The following is an 18064-nucleotide window of genomic DNA, read 5'->3' on the forward strand; positions in this document are numbered from 1 at the left end:
ATGGAAAAAAAAAAAAAAAAGCTTTACTATGAAAAGAAATCCTCCCAACTCTCCAGGGCTCGCTCACACCTCACTTCCTCCAGGAAGCCTTCCCTGATCACCTTGTTCTCAGTCCTTTCTCCCCCTTGCTTCCACGGATAGTCAGTTGCTGAACACTTTTCAGGGGTCTGCTCTGGGGCAGGCACTGTGCTAGACGCCGGGGCAACAGAAAAACAAGGCAGCCACGTTCCTGCTTCATGGAGCTCACAGTCTGGCAGGCGAGCCAGGCATTAGGTAGACAATAATGTAATTCCAGGATGGGAAATAAATACTACAAAGAAGTGGTGGTGCTGAAGGTTCTTCTGGAACCTCTTAATAAGCACATGCTGCCTTGCGTGGCTGCCATTTTTTTAGGTCACTTATCTCCTAACCAGATCGTAAGCCTTCCCACCTGATTGGTTGCATCACCCCATCACACACACACACACAGGCAGTGCTGGGGGCAGAGCTGTGCTCAGCAAGTGTGTGCGTGAGGGATGAGAATCGACCCCCTTCGACCCAGGGATGTGCTGTTTGGGTGGAAAAACATCAGACATGGGTCAAGGGTGTTCTGCACCTGTGTTCCCCAGCCGCCCCGCACCTCCCCCCCCAATTCAGCTTTAATCAGACCAGGGCAGGGAGCCCTCTGCTCTGCTCCCAGGAAGAGCCGACGGGGTGCACGGCTGGGGCCAAAGCCGCTGTGCTCCCGAAAAGGGGGAGGAGGAGGCTTACTTGGGTTTCTTGACATCCGTCATCTTGGTGTGCTCTCCGAACTCCCGCTTCAGGAACTCCTCCAGGGGCCCTGACTCGTAGGGCCGAGAGCCCCGGAACACCTCATCCTTCATGCGGAAGTACACCCCACGCATGTAGGCCATGGACTTGCCTAGAACAAGGGGGTCGGAGGTGGGGAGAGATGCGAGGGCTGCCCTGACAGGGGGTCTGAGCACAGGAACCAGTGGGGGGCGGGGGGCGGATTTACCAAAGCACCAACCAAGCTGGGGCTCCTGGGACCATCCTCTGCAACTTCCCCCACAGGCAGAAACCCCCTTCAGCAGCCCCAAGGCTCGGCACTTAACCTTGTACTCGTAATTTGTATTTTTTCTTTAAAGAAGGGGTCCTGAACGTGTAAAAGCTTATAAATCTAGATCCACCCCGTTTGCCATGGAATAGAAAGACCAGCCCTGTCCCGCGAGAACAGACAGCTTCCAAGGGGCAGGGTGCACCTCACAGCACGTAGAAGCTGCCCGGCGCGCCTCAGCCGGCCCAGGGGTGTGCAAGCGGGGGGCTGCGTAGGGGAGGGCTTCTGCCCGCAGGAGAGGTTGAACTAGGCATCTTCTCAGATCCCTTCCATAGCCCCCAGGCGCCTGAAGACCCTGGATGGGGGATAAATGCCCCCTGAAGAAGGAAGTGACCCTTTCTGGAGGAGAAACTAGAACCTCAGCCCACTCTGCTCCACGCCCAGATCTCATGCCCAGCCGGGCGGAAGCCAGCCCTGAGCTGGCCCTTCTCTCAGGGAAGACCAGAGAGGGGACATGGGGCCCCCGAAGCGAGGGGACACGGGGCCCCAGAGGCCAGGGGACAGAAGTCCCAGCAGCTTGCCGACTGATAATCCTCCTCCTTCTCCCAGAGCCCCATGGGACGCTGCTCTAGGTCACCTCCTGGGCTGGCTGTGCCCCACGTCCGTCCCACGCACACCCTGGGCTGCCAGGCCATGGCCTCCTCACACTGGGAACACTATGCCTCCCCCATGGGACCCGGGGCTCCTTGAGGTGGGGCATGCACCTGACTCAGCCCTGCACGCCTAAGCACCCAGCACAGGCCTGGCCCGAAGGCCTTGATGTCCTAGAGGGGGCGGGTCCTCTCCTGGTGACTTCAGATCTGCAGGACGAGTTGGAGGGCATGGAACCCAACCCAGACAGGGATCCCCCGTCAGGGATGCTGAGACAATTCCCGGCGGGCGGTAGCTCATTCGGAGGGGGCCCCCCACATGCAGCATCATGCAGCCCAGACAGCTCCGTAAAGGAGACATCGCTCGAGCCGAGACAAGGCCTACCCGGAAATCCGTCCAGTAAGCAAAATGCCCCATCACCTCTGGGACGCTGTAGTGACAGCAAACTGCATGGGTTGTCTGTGTCGCTGGGAAGTGCTGGGATGGGCGCCCTTGGGACTCCTAGCCCCAGCAAGCCCCCCAGTGGGCCATGTGACTTTGGGTCACCTCTCCCCCCAGGGCCTCCATTACCCTGTGTGGGTAAAATGAAGTGTGCAGACTAGGGCTCTGGCATTTGTGACCCCACTGAGTCACATTCCTCATTCCTGAGGCCACCAACTCCACCCGCCCTCAGAATGCTTCTCCTCATTTCCAGCAGTTCTGAGGCCCTTCTGTGTCTGCCTTGCAGGGAGGGGCATGGCAACCAGTACAAAAATGTTCCCAGTGCTAAGAGTGAAAACAGGTCTGTCCTCTGTGGCTGGGTGGGCATCACCCTAGCCCACCCCCCAGCCCTTCCTCCTTCCAGCCTCGGACCCCAACACCCCAGCTACCCACTGAAGGGCCTATGGGTCCTCCCCTCCCCCATGACGTTCTCCGCAAAGCTCGGAGAACAAACTCAGCCCCATTTGAGGGCAGGTCTCAGCCCCAACCCGTCCTGCCTCAGCAGCCCAGGGGCTGCCCTCACTGTGCAGGATGGCCAGGGCCAGGATGCCCCCCGTGCTGGTCCCTGCCACCCAGTCAAAGAGGTCTTTGGTGGCGATGCCCGAGGCCTTCTCAATGGCGATGAGGAGCTGGATGATGACGAGGCCTTTCACGCCCCCTCCGTCCAGGCAAAGCAGGTGGTCGCGGCTGTGGTGGGAACAGCAGTGGGAGAGAAGAGGGTCCCATTACAGCCGGCACTTTGCATGCCGTGTCCCTGAGCACCTGCCCCGTGGTAGCCGCTTGAGCGCGTGGAGACCAAGCCCTGCGGAGCTCGTGTGCTACCGGGGCTTTGGGGAGGCGGCAGCGAAGTCAGTACAGGAATAAACACAGTACTTCAGGAGGCGAAAGGTGCAACAGAGAGACGGACACAGGAAGGTGAGGGCAGCAGGGGGCAGGGAAGACTTCCCTGGCCATGTGCCCCCTCAGCAGATGCCTGGGTCTGTCTCCCCCACTTTGAACAGGGGCTCCCTAAGGCCACTCGGTTTTGGTCAGATCCAGATCCCAAGTCCCAGACCTGACCCGAAGCAGGTGCCTGATAAAAGTCTGTTTGAATTAAACAAGGCTGGGGGAAGGGCTGCTCTCCCGCGGCCACAAGGAATGGGTGTCCAAGAAGGTCAGGCCCCTCCAGCCAGGTGGGAGCAGCACGGGGGAAGGACCGTCTGTGCGCCAGGAGCCATAGGAGCTTCCACCAGCGTGAACTCACTTAAATGCTCCAAACCCCTTCCAGGTGGACACTCCCTGTCACCCTGTGCATATCTGTGAGGACACGAAGCTCGGAGTCACACAGGTGGATCTGGACCGGGGTCTGTGGACTCCCGGGTCACACACTCTCCAACACATCCTGATCCGTCTCCCTACGGCCCGCCATGCCCAGCCCCTGCCCTGGGGAAGAAGGCCTCTATCGTCTGTGCTCAGACCTGGAACCTTCCTTCCAGTCTCCTCCTCTTCTTTCTATCCCAGCTTAAATGTCACCGCTGAGAGAAGCCTGCCCGATGCCATTGGGACACTCCCGCTCAGCCCGCCCCTGCCCCACCCACTTCTGTGGTGCAGAGCCCTTCTCGATTCCATCAGCAATTGCTTTTGGTCACTTGTTTGCTGCCTTTCTTCCCCCGCTGAGGGCAAGGCCCGGCTCTGCGGGCGGGAGGCATCCCACGGACACACAGCTGGTAGATGAAGGACCTCCGGGGTCCCTCGTCTTTTCCTGGACAAGCTGCCCAGCCCTGCAGCAAGCCCAGAGCGTGGCAGAGGAGGCGGTGCTGTCGCCGGAGGCCTGCAGGGCCCCTGGCCAGGGAGGCTCGAGCAAAGAGGCAAGAGACCTTTCTGAAGATGTGGGGCTGGCAATGCAGGGAGCAGGGCTGAGCTGTGTGGCTCACGGACCTGCGTGGGGAGGTCCTCACAGGGGTATCCTGACTCTTGTCTCAGCCCCACCTCTAGGGAGGGCGCTCAGGCTTGTGCAGACTCCCCAGTCCTGCTGGAGAATCTGCCGCCTCCTTCCTCTTACTGGCAGGGACCTGTCAGTCCTCCCTCTGGTACCCTGCTTGGCACCTGCGCAGGGGTGTGTGTGGGAGGGGGGGCGCAGTGGGAGGGAAGGGGGAGACAGCCGATAGGGCAGGTGCACCCTCAGGACACATGGCACAGGGTGGCCGAGGAAACGAGTGGGCTACAGCAAGGGCAAGCCGAGCCTCCTGACGAGGAGAGGCCCAGCCACCGATGTGGCTGCCTGGTCCTGGGAGCTGCTTCTGGGAGAAGAGAGCTTTCCCTGCAGGGGAGGGCACTAGGGGTGCAGCCAGGAGAGAGCCTGCAGGAGCAGAAAGGGCATGGACTCAGAAGCTCTGGGCTGAGTCTGCTCTGACCTTAAACAAGTCACTTAACCTCAAGTTCTGCATTTGCAAATCAAGGTTACTAATGCCTCCCTAGGAAGGCTGTTAGGAAAACAGGATAGTAAAAAACAGAGAACAAATAAACCACCTCCAGCATTACAGGGAAGGGTGGAGAGAGCACAGCTGATAGGAAACACGTTTGTCCTGGTAACTCGCCAAGCTGGTGGGCACTGATTCTGACAACCACTATCACCAGGGACTGTCCTCAGGGACAGGGCTTGGGTTTCTTCTCTTTATGCCCATCTCCCCAGCCTGCCTCCTAGAATGGGCCTGGGTATACGGCAGATACTTGGGGAACCAACCCACCACTAGCTCTTGGAGGGAGGCAGGGTAAGGAGTGGGTAGAATCAGAGGGAAGCAGGCTCAGCATCAAGGCAGCTGAGGGCTCTCTCCAGAGGAGAGCTGGGCCATCTCCCCCGACAATCCATGACAGGGTCAGAGAGAGAAGGGACAGGGCCGCAGCCAGCTCCACCATGTGGCCCGGAGCCGGCATGGTGATTGACGGAGAAGCAGGCCCAGCCTCCCTAAAGACTCAGTCTCTTTGCTGTGAACTACAGAGAGTGCGAGCTACCTTGCAGAGCCAGATACAGAGTAGAAAAAGTCCCACACCAGCTGCATGGCACCCAGCAGAGGCCCTGCCCACGAGCCTGCCCCCGACACTTACGTCCGCTTCTCGTCCCTCATGGAGCTCAGGATGAAGGCCGACTTCCGGGCCCGGGAGATGTGCATGAGGTCCTGCAGTTCTGTGAGGCACAGGGCGGAGCGGGCTGGGGCCAGGCACGTGCCGCTCCCCGCCACCCCGTGGGTCCTGATGGCAAATCTGGAGCTGTGCCCTTACCCCACTGTCCCTAGCAGGAGCATCTGCCTCCCACCCCCTGGAAGGGCTCTTCATCCCAGGATACAGCAGGGCCAGAGGCCACAGGCCCCTCAGGGAGCGATGGGCTGGAATGCAGAGGGGAGCTCACTGCTCTGGGAATGGCGCCCCACCCTGCCCGGCCAGCTCCCGATTTTTCCTCGCAAAGCCCAGAAGCACAAGCACCCCCGACGTGCCCTGTGTGTGCAGTTCACAAAGCGTTTCTTCATGCACAGGAGCCGGTGCTGCTGACAGCCACCGTCACAGAATCACTACCCCCATTTTACAGATGAGACTCAAAGAGGTTATACCAAGGTCATTTAGCCAAAAGGGCAGAGTTAGGACATTCCTCGGGGTTTAACTCCATGAAGGAATGGAGATATCCCGACCACTTTCCAGATGCCTCTTGCCCTGATCCCAGGTCTGGAAACTTCCTCAGCGGCCTCAGATCGGATGCACCCACCCATAGCATCCATGTTTTCCCCTGTGCCTAAGGCCCATCCCACGCCCACCAAATGGATTAGCTGCCCTCCTGACAAGCAGCCCGGCCCCAGGTTGCCTGGCCCAGCAGTGTCACGTCATCCCGATTCTGACGGGCCCTTCCCACAGCTGTGCACGGAGTCTAGAAGCAGCAAAGCAGGACGGCAGGCTGGCAGGCAGTGTGTCTCCCCCTCACCAGGGCAAGTGGCCAGAGTGGACAAGATAAGTGGGAGACTGGCCAGGAGAGGCGTAGACAGAGCACCAGGGAGAGGGACGTGCAGCTGAGAAAAAGGAGCAGCGGGGACTAGAGCTGCAGCTAACTTGGGGCACAGCGGGCTCTGCGGCCCCTCTAGGCCCAGGGCATTACCCATCTGACGCCGCGCCCCAGGCCCACCATCCAGCCTGGCTTGGGTGGCTGATTGCCTGTAAAATTGAGAGATAACGATGGGGGGGCAGGTCCTGGGTGGGGAGGGGCAGGGGGAGGAGAGAGGCGGAGCCAGAAGGACTAACTGTGGCTGCCAGCTCCGCCTGTCCTGAGCTCCAGGGCTGGACAGGCTATCCTGGCTGAAGATGCTGGTGTCTGATTCGCCAAGAGTTAAAAAAAAAAAAAAAAAAAAAAAAAAAATTGGGGCTTCCCTGGTGGCGCAGTGGTTGAGAGTCCGCCTGGGCCCGTGAGCCATGGCCGCTGAGCCTGCACGTCCGGAGCCTGTGCTCCGCAACAGGAGAGGCCACAACGATGAGAGGCCCGTGTACCGCAAAAAAAAAAAAAGCGCCATCTTGCCAAGGATCGGTCTCTGACTGCCCTGTTCAGGGAACCCCACTCCCAAACAATTCAGGGCCCTGGGTGGGCCAGCCCACAGGAAGCCCAGAGAAGGTCTCCGCCTCCTCAGAGGCTGTCTCCTCGGACACCAAGGATGCACCGGGCAGATGCTGGTTGCCTGGTCAGTAGGTCACAAAGGGGCCGGAAGAGGAGCACACAGGCCCCAGGCCTGACAGAGATTCAGCAGCGTGGCCGAAATGCTCCTGGTCATAGCCAGAGGGCCAAGGGCTCTGAGCCACCACCAGCACTCCTCACTGCCCACCCAAGCTCGCAGGGCACAGAGAGGCCAAGGGAGTACCCACCTCATGGGTGTCCAGGGCACCCTCTGGGGGGAAATGGACCGCGAGCCATTAGCCAGGGACCCCAGCAGCCTCTGGGCGCTATGGGTTGCTGGCTGCACCCGAGGCTGACAAATGCTGCCCACCCTCCTTTGCTTCCTTCAACAACTTCTCCCCTGGGGCCCCGTTTCTTTCCCACAGAGACTGCTCTGACCCGAGGGCCTGGGAGCCAGGTAGAGAGGAGGGGAGCTGCCTACCTAGGTTGTTGAAGCTGATCGGTGGGGGCTGAGATCTTTCCAGGGAGGAGGAGTGCGTTGCTGCGGAGCACTGCTCCGCCGAGACCCCCTGGACGAGTGGGGAGTGGCAGTCGGCGCCCACGGTTCTCAGCAGAGTTAGGAGCGCCTTCCTGGTGATGACTTGTCATGTTTGGGGAGCGGGAGATCGCACAGGATCAGAAACTGTCGACGTGCAAGTGAGAGGTCCCTCCCTTCCACACATCGTCCCCTCTCCCAGGCCACCTGGGTATGTGGGGGGTCGGGGGTGCCCCAGAGCCCTGATCCCACCCTGACAGGGCGTGCTGACTCTAGTCTGTTATATCCAAAGCAGCTGCCTGGGGCTGGGGCGGGTCCTGGGAGTCGGACTTGGAACATGGAAGGAGGAGGTCGGTGTTGCCTGGCCCGAGTATTTGAGGAAACCCCGCTTTCCCTTCTACACCAGTCAAGAAACCAGGACTCCCACCTCCACATTCAGCAATTCTTGAGGCTTTCAGAGCTCAACAGGAACGAACCAGACAGTGGGCATTTACTCCCATCTAACGGATGGGGTAACTGAAAACGCGCATGCACGCACATGCACACACGCTTGCTTGCAAACGCTATCAGGTACACACCCACAGCAACCTCCACAGTTCCGCGAACCTTCCAGAGGGCACCAGCCTTCTGGTGAGGAGGATCTGCTCTTTCCAGCCCTGAAGCCAAGGCTCACTGAGCCAGCACGCAGCACATGCATGGTGCCTGTGTGCACGAGGGGTGCACACATGTCATACAGCACATGCCTGTGTGCACTGGGGGTAACATGTGTCATGCAGCACATGCATCAGCTAGTGGCTGTTCTTGTAAGCGGTTCCGTCAGTGAATTCCCCAAGAGTGGGGAAGAGGGCTGCTGCTGCTGCTGCCGCTGCCTACCCCGCCCCCCGCCCCCCAGAGTCCTGGCACCCTGAGGCAGGATGGTGGCCGCACAGAAGAGGACACTGCCTTGGCAAGCCCCCTGGGGCCCTGATCTAGTGGTCAGGGGCCCTGTTCTTGGGAAAAGGAAACTTCCCCTCTGGGCCTCCCACTGCTCCTAGCCACTCTGTGCAGGGAGCAACTGGGGGCGGGTATGGACAGGATGTGGGCAGCTGATGGCTGGGACTTCCCTGCTCCCCAGTCCCTGCACCCCGCACCCACCCCTGCCCAACTCTGGTCCCAGAGTGTAGAGCACATACGTTTGCTATTCTTGGAGGCTATGAACGCAGGAGTTTCTCCAAAGTCATTCGGGATGTCCACCTCTGCCCCAAACACAATGAGGGCCTTGATCATCTCCATGTTGTCTTTCTGTTGGTGATGGAGTAAGGGGGGAATATGCAACAGCTCAGGGAAATGAAGACAGAAAGGACCCCAGCCTCTTCCCCTCCAATCCATCAACTTGGCGGACCTCTCACCAGCATGGGGAGAGATACTGGAACACTTCTGACCCCCACCCACAGTCAATCTCATATTGCACAGTCTACGGTTTGAAGGCCACTGCCCTGACAAACAGGCTTACAAGTATCCCCAGGTGAGAATTTAATAACCCAGGAAGAAAATGGAAGTGATTCACCCAGCCCCCAGCCCCGCCAGCTCCTTCTCTAAAGAAGCAAAACATCTATGACACCGACCCAGGAGCCGTAGGGCCACTGAAGGGTCAGCTGCTGGTCCCTTGCAGGACCAGCAGGAGAGGGTAAGTGAGGAAAGGCCCCCATCGAGTCCAGGGCCCCGGTTCTGAGGGGGAAACCGAGCACACATCCACCCTGACGGCAGCCCCCTCCCCAGAGAATGCGCAGTGAACGTCTGGAGGCTGGGCAGCGGGGCCGGGCTGGGCGTGGTTTCCCAGCACAAACCAACAGACTGGATGCCAGGAGACCTGAGCGCTGGGCTTATCACCTCCCTCTCTCGGGGCCTGACTTCCTTGCCTAGAGAATGAAGAGGTGTGTCTAGAAAGCCATTTTCCAAACTGCTGTTCATGCACCATTAGGATGTATACGGGCACAGGTAAACGTGTGTTTCAACCATTAGTTATGTATTTCTTCTTTGGTTACCTTTTATTTGTGGCACTGGTTTACCACCTATGGTGGTAATATAACAGTTCCTTCAAAATAAATTTAAGTAAGCTTAAAAGCAAGCCAAATTAAAGCAATGATTAAGTACATAATTGTAAAAGTGGTTCGTGAATCCGCCAAAAACTGCACACATGGTATGCAGGTGACTGGAGTATGGAAGCAATGGCCTATGTCAGCAGTTCTCAAAGTAAGAACTGTGGACCCCTATGAATACGGAGACCCTTTAGAGGGTTCAAGAGGTTAGAACCATATTCATGAAAACATCAAGGTGTTGTTTGCATTTGCACTGTGTTAACTTTTGCACCGATGGTGTAAAAACAACTGTGGATAAAACTGCTGGTGCCTTAGCACGAAGCAAGGCAGTGGCACCAAACTAACAGTCATCATGCTTTTCTCCTCGGCCACGCACTCATCGTAAAAAGTAAATTCATTCATTAAAAAGCCAGCTTCACTTAAGAAGGCCCTTGATGAAGCAGTAAGAAATGTTAATCTTATTGAGTTTCGACACTGGTGTATTCGGTGTCATAAAATGCACAGTATGCACAAGGCATTTCTGTGGCATAACCACGTATGATGGTTGTCTCGGGAAAAGCACTGTGTGACTGTTTCAGCTGCAAGCAGAATGAGCTGCTTTTTTTGCAAGAGAAACTGTTTTTAGTCGAGAAACAACTGGCAGACAAACTACAGTTGTTCAGCGCTGGGTATCTAGGAGGTTATTTTCTCAAAAATGAATGCGGTGAGCCTATCACTTCAAGAAAAACAGCTGGCAGTACTTTGTGCCAGTGACAGAACTCAAGCTTTCAAACAAGAACTGGAATTCTAGAACACTGTTCTATGCGATGATGGGCTTGACAGCTTCCCCCAATTTAAAGACTTTTCTGATGAAATTGTGGTGATATTTACAACTGTGGGGTTTTGAGACTGTGTAACAAAATGGGTCAACATTTGGTAGCTAGGCATACTCAGCAAACCAGTATTTTCCAAGGATGACACGAAGTCGTGCAGGGGTAAAAGATCCAGGCAAAGTGCAAAAGATGCCAATGGTTTTCACTGTAACAGAGAGTGAAAAGTCTGAGGAGATGATTTCAGAGTGTCTACTGCAACCAACTTGTCAGAAACAACCACTTGTCAAGTTTTGGTGCAATATGAAAGAATATCCAGGGGGAATTCCCTGGTGGTCCGGTGGTTAGGACTCCACGCTTTCACTGCCGAGGCCCAGATTCAATCCCTGGTTGGGGAACTAAGATTCAATCCCTGGTTGGGGAATTAAGATCTCGAGAGCCATGGAGCGTGGCCAAAAAAAAAAAAAAAAAAAAGAAAAAGAAAAAAGAAAGAAAGAAAGAATATCCACAATTATCTGCAAAGGTACAACTACATATCTTTTCCAACTATGTACATATCTATGTGAGGCCAGAGTTTCTTCATATTTTTAACATATGCAACAACATACTGAATAAATGTAGCAGAAGATAGGAAAATCCATGCCTTCTCTGAAGCCAGGCATTAAAAAGATTCACAAAAATGTAAAACGATGCCAACTCTTTTCAATTATTTTTTGTTTTGGAAAATAAAGTCGATCTTCCATAAAAATGTTACTTATGTTAGCATGGGCTTGGTAAATTATTGTTATTTTAAAATGAATTAATAAGTATCTTGAAAATCCCTCACTTCTAATTTCTAATGTGGTAAATATGGATAGATAACATTCAAATAAACAGTCTTTGAGATTCTCAATACTTTTGAAAAGCATAAAAGGATCAAACAGACCAAAAAGTTTAAGAACTGCTCAACTACGTAATTCAAAGGGCCCATTCAGTGCTAAAAATGTCCACAGTTTTATTTATAGTTTCAGTCTCTTGGGCAACATCCCCTCTACAATTATGACCTTTGGTATAAAACAGGATGTCTCTGACTTTGTCCTAAATCTCCTTCTTTTAGAGTTCCAGGGGAATCTCCTATTCTATCACTCCGAGACATGTCGAACAGAATTATGGGTACATATGGTTTGCTACAGTTATACACACACACACATACACATACACATACACATACACACACGTCTGTAACAAATAACACTCCCTCCCCTGCATTTAGTATGTTCATGCTGTAGTTGTCTAACCAGACTGTGGGGGCTTTAAGGGCAGGAACTGTGCTAATAAACCAGCAAAGGTGACCAGCACCTACCACGGGCCACCAAGATGTGTAAGCAGGCCTGGCCTTCCAGGAGCTTGGCATCTACCAGGGAGATAAGGGCAACGTGCAGATGAATAGTTTTCCCTGATGATGCAGGGAAGGAGAACGAACGTCTCAGGGATGCTTACTCCATGCCGGGTCTTACATGTGCTGCTTAGACATCCCTCACAGAGTTACCGGGTGTCTATCACTGAACCCACTCAACCACTCTGTCAGGTGGGTACCAACACCTCCATTCTCCAGATAAGGAAGTCAAGGCTGGCAGGGGTGATGTGAGTTGCCCAAGGCCACGGTCAGTAGCCAGAGCTGTATCTTCCCCTCTCACAGCATCCAGATGTCACATGGGGGCATGGGAATGAGAGGTCCTGGAGCGCAGAGGAAGGGGCTCTTATTCTGGGCTCAGAGCGGGGCATGCCCCAGCCCTGCTGGTCGCCTGCACCCCTGCCGAGTAGGCAGTAAGCCCGGGGCTCACCGACATGGCCAAGTGCAGCGGCGTGTTGCCGTGCTCGCCCCGGGCTTCGGCGTTGGCCCCGTGGGTCAGCAGCACCATGACGCAGTCGAAGCGGTTGCGCATGACGGCCACGTGCAGGGCTGTGTTCCCCACGGAGCTGGTGCTGTTCACGTCGCAGCCCCGTTTCAGCAGCAGGCGGGCCATCTGCAGAGACAGGGTCCCGGCCCGAGTCAGCAGGGTGCTCAGAGCAGCTGCGGCCTGTGGCAGCTGGTGGCACCTGGGCAGGGCCACTTCCTTCAGGTCTCGGCCTCTGGAAAGCTCCAGCAATGGGAGGAGCCAAGGTGGCAGGCCCCAGTTCTGGGGGTGGCCCCAGATCTTGCCTCCCACACTGGCCGCACCCCAGGAACTAGGGGACAAAAAGCTGAAGCTGTGGTGACTTTTTCAAAGGGCTTCAGGGTCCTTTCCTGGAGCTCACAGGACCCCATCCCTCCCTGCAAAGGTTCCTCTGGGCCCTGCCCCAGAAATGCCCCACTCCCTGCCACCCTGCCCAGGACCCTGAAAAGGTATGACCCCATCTGGGCCTTGGCAACACACACCCCTGCTCACCCAACAGCCCCGGAGAGCCTGGACTTTGGACCCTGACAGACCTGAGCCCAAAGCTCAGCCCCACTTCATCCCCATTGTCTGAACTTGGAAGGGTCACTGCACCCCTGTGCACCTCAGTTTTCTCTGCTGTGAAAATGGGACTGCAAGTTCCCACCTCAAAGAGTGTGCTGACAAGGAACATGAAAACATACAGGAGGGCCTGACTTGGTGTTTAGCTCCTGGTGTGAAGGTATCCACAGTGGTCGTCAGTCTCTTCCCTCCTGGCCTGTCACACTTACGAGTATCCTATCATCTCTGAGGGCATCCAGTGCACTGATAGCTGTGCTTCCTGGAGATAAGTGATCAGAGACCTCCATCCTCCCAGGGGTCAGAGCTTAGCTCGGGGAGAGGCCTCAGAGGAGATGCCGGCTAGGCTCTCTATAGACGAAGCTAGAGCCACCATCATCATCACCATCAGCATCATCACCATCTATCACCTTCTATTTGCGAGGCGCTTGACAATTTATGAAGAATTTTCTCACGCACTGCTTTGCTGACTTCACGATACCTCCACAGGTAGGCCATAGATCCCCAATCATACATGAGGAAACCGCAGAGGGGACACTCACCTGCAATGCCAGGACGTCATCCCTCCTTGGGCTTATCTCCTGGGCCCTCAAGTGCCACCCTCAGAGACCTCTCAGGAACCTCCTTCCTATAGGTAGCTAAGGGACAAAAGGGCTCTGGGACTCTCCCCCTGCCCCGGCTCACCCTCAGACCTGCTTACCTCTGCGTTCTTGGCCCAGTGGAGGGGGCTGGCTCCATAGCGAGGGTCTTTGCTGTGGATCTGGCTGCTGTCCATGCTGACAATCATTTCAGCACACCTGGGGAGAGAGAAGCCACGTGGGAGTGAGGAAGGCCAGCGGGGGCAGCCTGACACTGGAAGAGGCCACGACTCAAGGCTTCATCTACTGGTGAGGGAGAGCTCCTGCAAATACAGTTGCAACAAAACCGACCAGCATGCATATGGTGATACGGCAACGGTATCCTGAGCCCCTCAAGGCACATCTCAAGCCCCCTCCTCCAGGAAGCCTTCCTTGATGACTTCAGTCAGCAGTGATCACTCTCACTGGTGCTGGCTGCAGAGTCAGACAGGCTTGAGGTTAAGCCCCAGCTTCCCACTGGTGACCTCTGGAAAGTGGCTGGTCCTGTCTGCAACATGGGTGCCTGTGACTGGCACACGGCCGCCCTCTATCCTCCCCTGCCTCCCAAACGGCTGGTGTTGCAAGTAGTGACTGCGTCCTGTAGGAGGCAGTAGGCGGGGTGGTTACAAGTGCAGTTGCTTTCCACTCCTAGATTGATAACCAAAAGAACTGAAAGCAGGGGCTCAAGAAGATATTTGTATGCCAGTGTTTACTGCAGCATTACCCACAATAGCCAGAAGATGGAAACAACCTAAGTCTCCATGGATATATGAATGGATAAGCAGAATGTGGTACATACAATGGAGTAATTCTGCCTTAAAAGGGAAGGACGTTTTGATACAGGCTACGACACAAACGAACCTTGAAGACATTATGCCAAGTCAAAGTGGGGTCCCGGGCCCAACCCAGCTCTCTGTGAAGCTCGGCTGAGCCAATACCAACAGCAGAGGGGCCCCCAGATTGGGGCTGGGATGGAACCAGTCCCAGTAACCCTAACACTTGTGATTCTTGGAGTATGAATGCACGGGCTGCCACGTGGTGACAGAGAGATGTGCCCCCTTGGAGCCCTGAGAGGAGCGTGGCCGTGTGCAGGGCACACCCGAGGTATGAGACGACTCGTGCTGTCTCATCTGCAACAATCCACACGGGAGGCCTGGGATGTGGTTGCAGGTGTCTGATGAGGGAGCAACCTGGGCCACATCGGGACCTTGGAAGTAACCTGGACCGAGAAGGTGACTGAAGCCAGTAGGGTGGCTGGAGCCGAGCTGGAACGGGGCCACCGTGCCAGCCCTTGGGTATGGGAGAGCATCACTCATCACGTGTGTCCATTCAGGTTGCAACCTGCAACTCAGTAACGGGGTGACTGGGAGTGGGAGCGCTGGGATTGTCTCCAACCATTTGGTCAAGTCTTCCCGAAAGTTCTAGTTCATCTTGGCTGTACGAGGAAGAATCAAGGAAAGGAGGGTTTGTCCAGGCTTCGACCAGACCTTCAAGGGGACATCAATGCCCTCCAGGGGCCAAAAGGTGGGTGCAGACCCCAGAGGAAGGAAGACCCTGAGGGAGGGTGAGCGTGCCTGCCCCCCACCCGAGGGCAGCCCCTCTGAGCTTTTTTCTTGCTGCCCGTCTATCACATGGCTCTGGAAAGTACTGGGCGCCTTCTGTATCCCCTGTCCTGGGCTTTCTCTCAACCACCTCTGTAAGGCACAGTGCCCGGGACTGAGGGACCACCTGACTCATTCACTCATTCATTCATTCTAGTTACTGTATCTGCTGGGTAGAATTTTGGGATAGTCATCTCTTTTATCCCTCCTACATCCACACACACACACACACACAGACACACACAGACACACACGTGCACACACTGCACATGGAGATCCTGAGACCAGGTTTCCCAGGGCTGGGGAGAAAGGAAGAAATGAGTGGTCTAGATCTCCCCAAGACATGGGCCTGGCACCTGAGTCCCAGCAGTGCCACCCCCCAGGAAGGAGGGATGCATCAGGCGGATGGGGCCCTGGGCCACCTTGCTAATCATTCCTAGGTTTCGAGTTGGGCACAGAAGCTGCACCAGCACAGCAGCCACAAAGGGGCTGTTCAGATCAGATGTGGTGGGATAGGACGGAAGAGGATCCAGGTCACATGGACCCTTCCAAGCCTTAGGGTTGCGTGAGATTCTAGCACTGGGGCATCACCTGGGGGAGCGGGAAAGGGGGAACCCCAGGGAAGTTTAAGATCGTTTTTCTCCAGTTTGGTAGAGGGAGGCTCACGGTCAGAAATTAAGGTGCATGACTGAGCAACTTTCAAAGTTCTATTCTCTGCACAGCAGAGTTCATGGACCGAGATTCACACTCCCACACATTTATCAAATATTTTCTTTGTACCCGGGCAGCCCTTGGCACCAGGATCTGACATGCACCTAATGAGCCTGTGGAGGCCACTACTCGCCTGGGCAGGGTGACTGGCAGCGCAGATTGGAGGCCCCTCGGATCACGTGGGGCAGGGCAGGGTCTTACCCCTTCTGGGAGAACTTCATGGCCATGTGGATGGGGTAGCCATTGGGCCCCATGATGTTGCAGCGAGCGTTGCACAGCAGCAGCACACGGACCATCTCCTGCTTCCCCAGCTGGCAGGCCAGGTGCAGTGGGGTCAGCCCTTGGTTATTCACCTGGTTCAGGCCAGCCGATGCGTTCTTCCCTAGGAACTGACAGCAAGACCTCGGGGTGGGCAGGAGGCAAACACAGCGAGGCCCCTGGCCTGTCCCTCTGCTAACATCCACCACTGTGGCCGTCCCTCTCTGGGGCCTCAGGGGTAGGGAAGCTGGACTCCATGAGAACACTGACAAGAACTTCAAGAGAAGCCACCAAGAAAGGAGGCTTTGGGGAGAGAAAGAAGCTGACTGTGCCAGTATTGCCTGGGGCGCTGGTCTGGCATGACTGTGGCGTGTATGAAAAATTTCTCAATCAGGAAATGTAAAAGAGGTTGTATCTAGGATGGGCACTGGGGGTCTGAGTGGGAATGAGACTTGCTTTCCATTGCATACCCTTCTGTCCTGCCTGAATTTTTCAGCTACGTGTAGGTATTATTTTTTCATTAAACAAAACACCAGTATTAATAAAACAGCCATGAGGATTTTATCTCCTCGACTGTGGTTGAAAGCTGTTTCCCTGAGGTTAATTATGACCCCTGTGTACCCCTGTGACCGGCTGGGTCTGTGGACAGGCCAGGGACACAGCAGGTGCTGGCCGAGGTGCTGGCATCCAGGCCCGATTCCAGGGCCAGCTCCACTGCTCACAGCTCTGTGGCACCCTTCCCCAGGCACATACCTTCGCTGAACCTCAGTCTCTTTGGCGAAGAGAAGAAGATGATGGCCCCCACACACAGAGGGTGTCTTGAGAATTAACTAGAACACATATAACACTAAGTACAGGGTCAGGCATGGGACCAGTGGTAAAGGACAGCTATTGATAAGAGTGTGTGCCCGCCCTCTGAATCGAGGCAGGTTCTACGTGGTGCTGTGCTGAGCACACAGTGGGGTCTCAGTAAGGGCAGAGTTCAACAGTGGGTATAGAATTCCCTTCCCTGAGAGCACTAATCCTAAGACAGGAATCCATATTTTCTGGAATAATGTGGTCCCATTCTGATGCCAAGGCACAGAGAAGGATATAACCTTTAGAAGAATCTTCTAATTCTAGGCAATAAAATACTGCCCAGTATTTTGTCTTTTCTATTTGATATATAAGGTAGCCTTTTCATCATTTGATCTACTTGCCTACAATTTTTATTTTTTATTTTTCTGCCCAGCTAATCAAAAATTTAATGGAAGGAGTGCCTTTGGTGCAAATGCCTACAGGAGCCAGATGGAGTTTTGTTTGTTTTGAGTTACTGTAAAAAGTTAAGCTCAGGTCCTGCTGGACCATGGGCGCCTCCAGGCAGGGGCTGAAATTCACCCGGCCCAGGGGCCCAGCCTACCGTGAGTGCTCAGGAGAAGCTGAATTAAACTGACTGACGGGACTAGACCTTGAGCTCAGTTTGCTGGGTTGGAGGACTTTCCCAGGGTTGTAGGAGGAAAGTGGCCGAGGATGTGTCTCCTTGACAAGCATGGGGAGGCAAGTGCCAGGTGGGGCTACACCCTCCATGAAGGGGCTCAGGCCTCAAGGATCAAAGTGGGGACAGTGAGAGGCCCGGAGGGACACCTGAGCCCAGAGGCCCAAAGACAGCTGCAGCCGTGGTAAGGTGTGGCCAGAATCAGTCACCCTGTCTCCACCCCTGCTCACCTGTAGCACTTGGGAATTGTCACTCTGGACAGCGTAATGGAAGGCGGTCTCTCCGTTGTGGTCGGTGACGTCCATCTGGGCGTGGCAGTACTGCACCAGCTCCACCAGGATCTCCCAGTCGCCCTTGCGGCAGGCCAGGTGCAGGGGAGTGCAACCCTCCTCATTCTCCCTGTTGTTGGCGCAGCTGCAGGGGAGGACCAGGGAGGTGAGGGGTATGGCACGAGGTGGGCGGGGCACTGAGAAAGCCAAGTGCAGACGCAGGGGAGGTGGGGGAGGAGCCCAAGAGCATTCGTGCCCTGCTCAAGCTGGCTGGTTCAAACTCAGGGCTGAGTCACAATTTACCTGTAACTGACGTGATCTGTATCAGTTTTTAGTTCAGTTTGCACACCTGTATGAGGGATGTGCCCTAGGGCCACACCAGCCTGAAGTGGGCAGTGGGGTGGCATAGAAAGAATCGCAGAAGGCAGAAATCTCACCAACCTC

General features: G+C 55.5%; 1 protein-coding gene across 3 annotated transcripts in view; it reads right to left on the bottom strand.

Moving 5' to 3' along the window:
- PLA2G6 (phospholipase A2 group VI) overlaps window positions 1-18064 on the bottom strand; it is a gene marked incomplete at its 5' end in the record, with an annotated part of 44807 nt that overhangs the window by 14054 nt on the left and 12689 nt on the right. Inside the window, 9 exons of one of the 3 annotated variants that reach the window (XM_079715156.1) lie at window positions 751-901; window positions 2691-2854; window positions 5252-5330; window positions 7276-7434; window positions 8502-8610; window positions 12040-12222; window positions 13391-13487; window positions 15821-16008; window positions 17582-17765. In XM_079715156.1, the coding sequence (XP_079571282.1) occupies window positions 751-901; window positions 2691-2854; window positions 5252-5330; window positions 7276-7434; window positions 8502-8610; window positions 12040-12222; window positions 13391-13487; window positions 15821-16008; window positions 17582-17765 (1314 nt within the window). The remainder of the gene's footprint in view (window positions 1-750; window positions 902-2690; window positions 2855-5251; window positions 5331-7275; window positions 7435-8501; window positions 8611-12039; window positions 12223-13390; window positions 13488-15820; window positions 16009-17581; window positions 17766-18064) is intronic. The other 2 variants (XM_079715157.1, XM_079715158.1) reach the window with 2 other exon arrangements.

The sequence above is a fragment of the Hyperoodon ampullatus genome, assembly GCF_949752795.1.
Source record: "Hyperoodon ampullatus genome assembly, chromosome: 11".
NCBI classification, from domain to species: Eukaryota; Metazoa; Chordata; class Mammalia; order Artiodactyla; family Ziphiidae; genus Hyperoodon; species Hyperoodon ampullatus.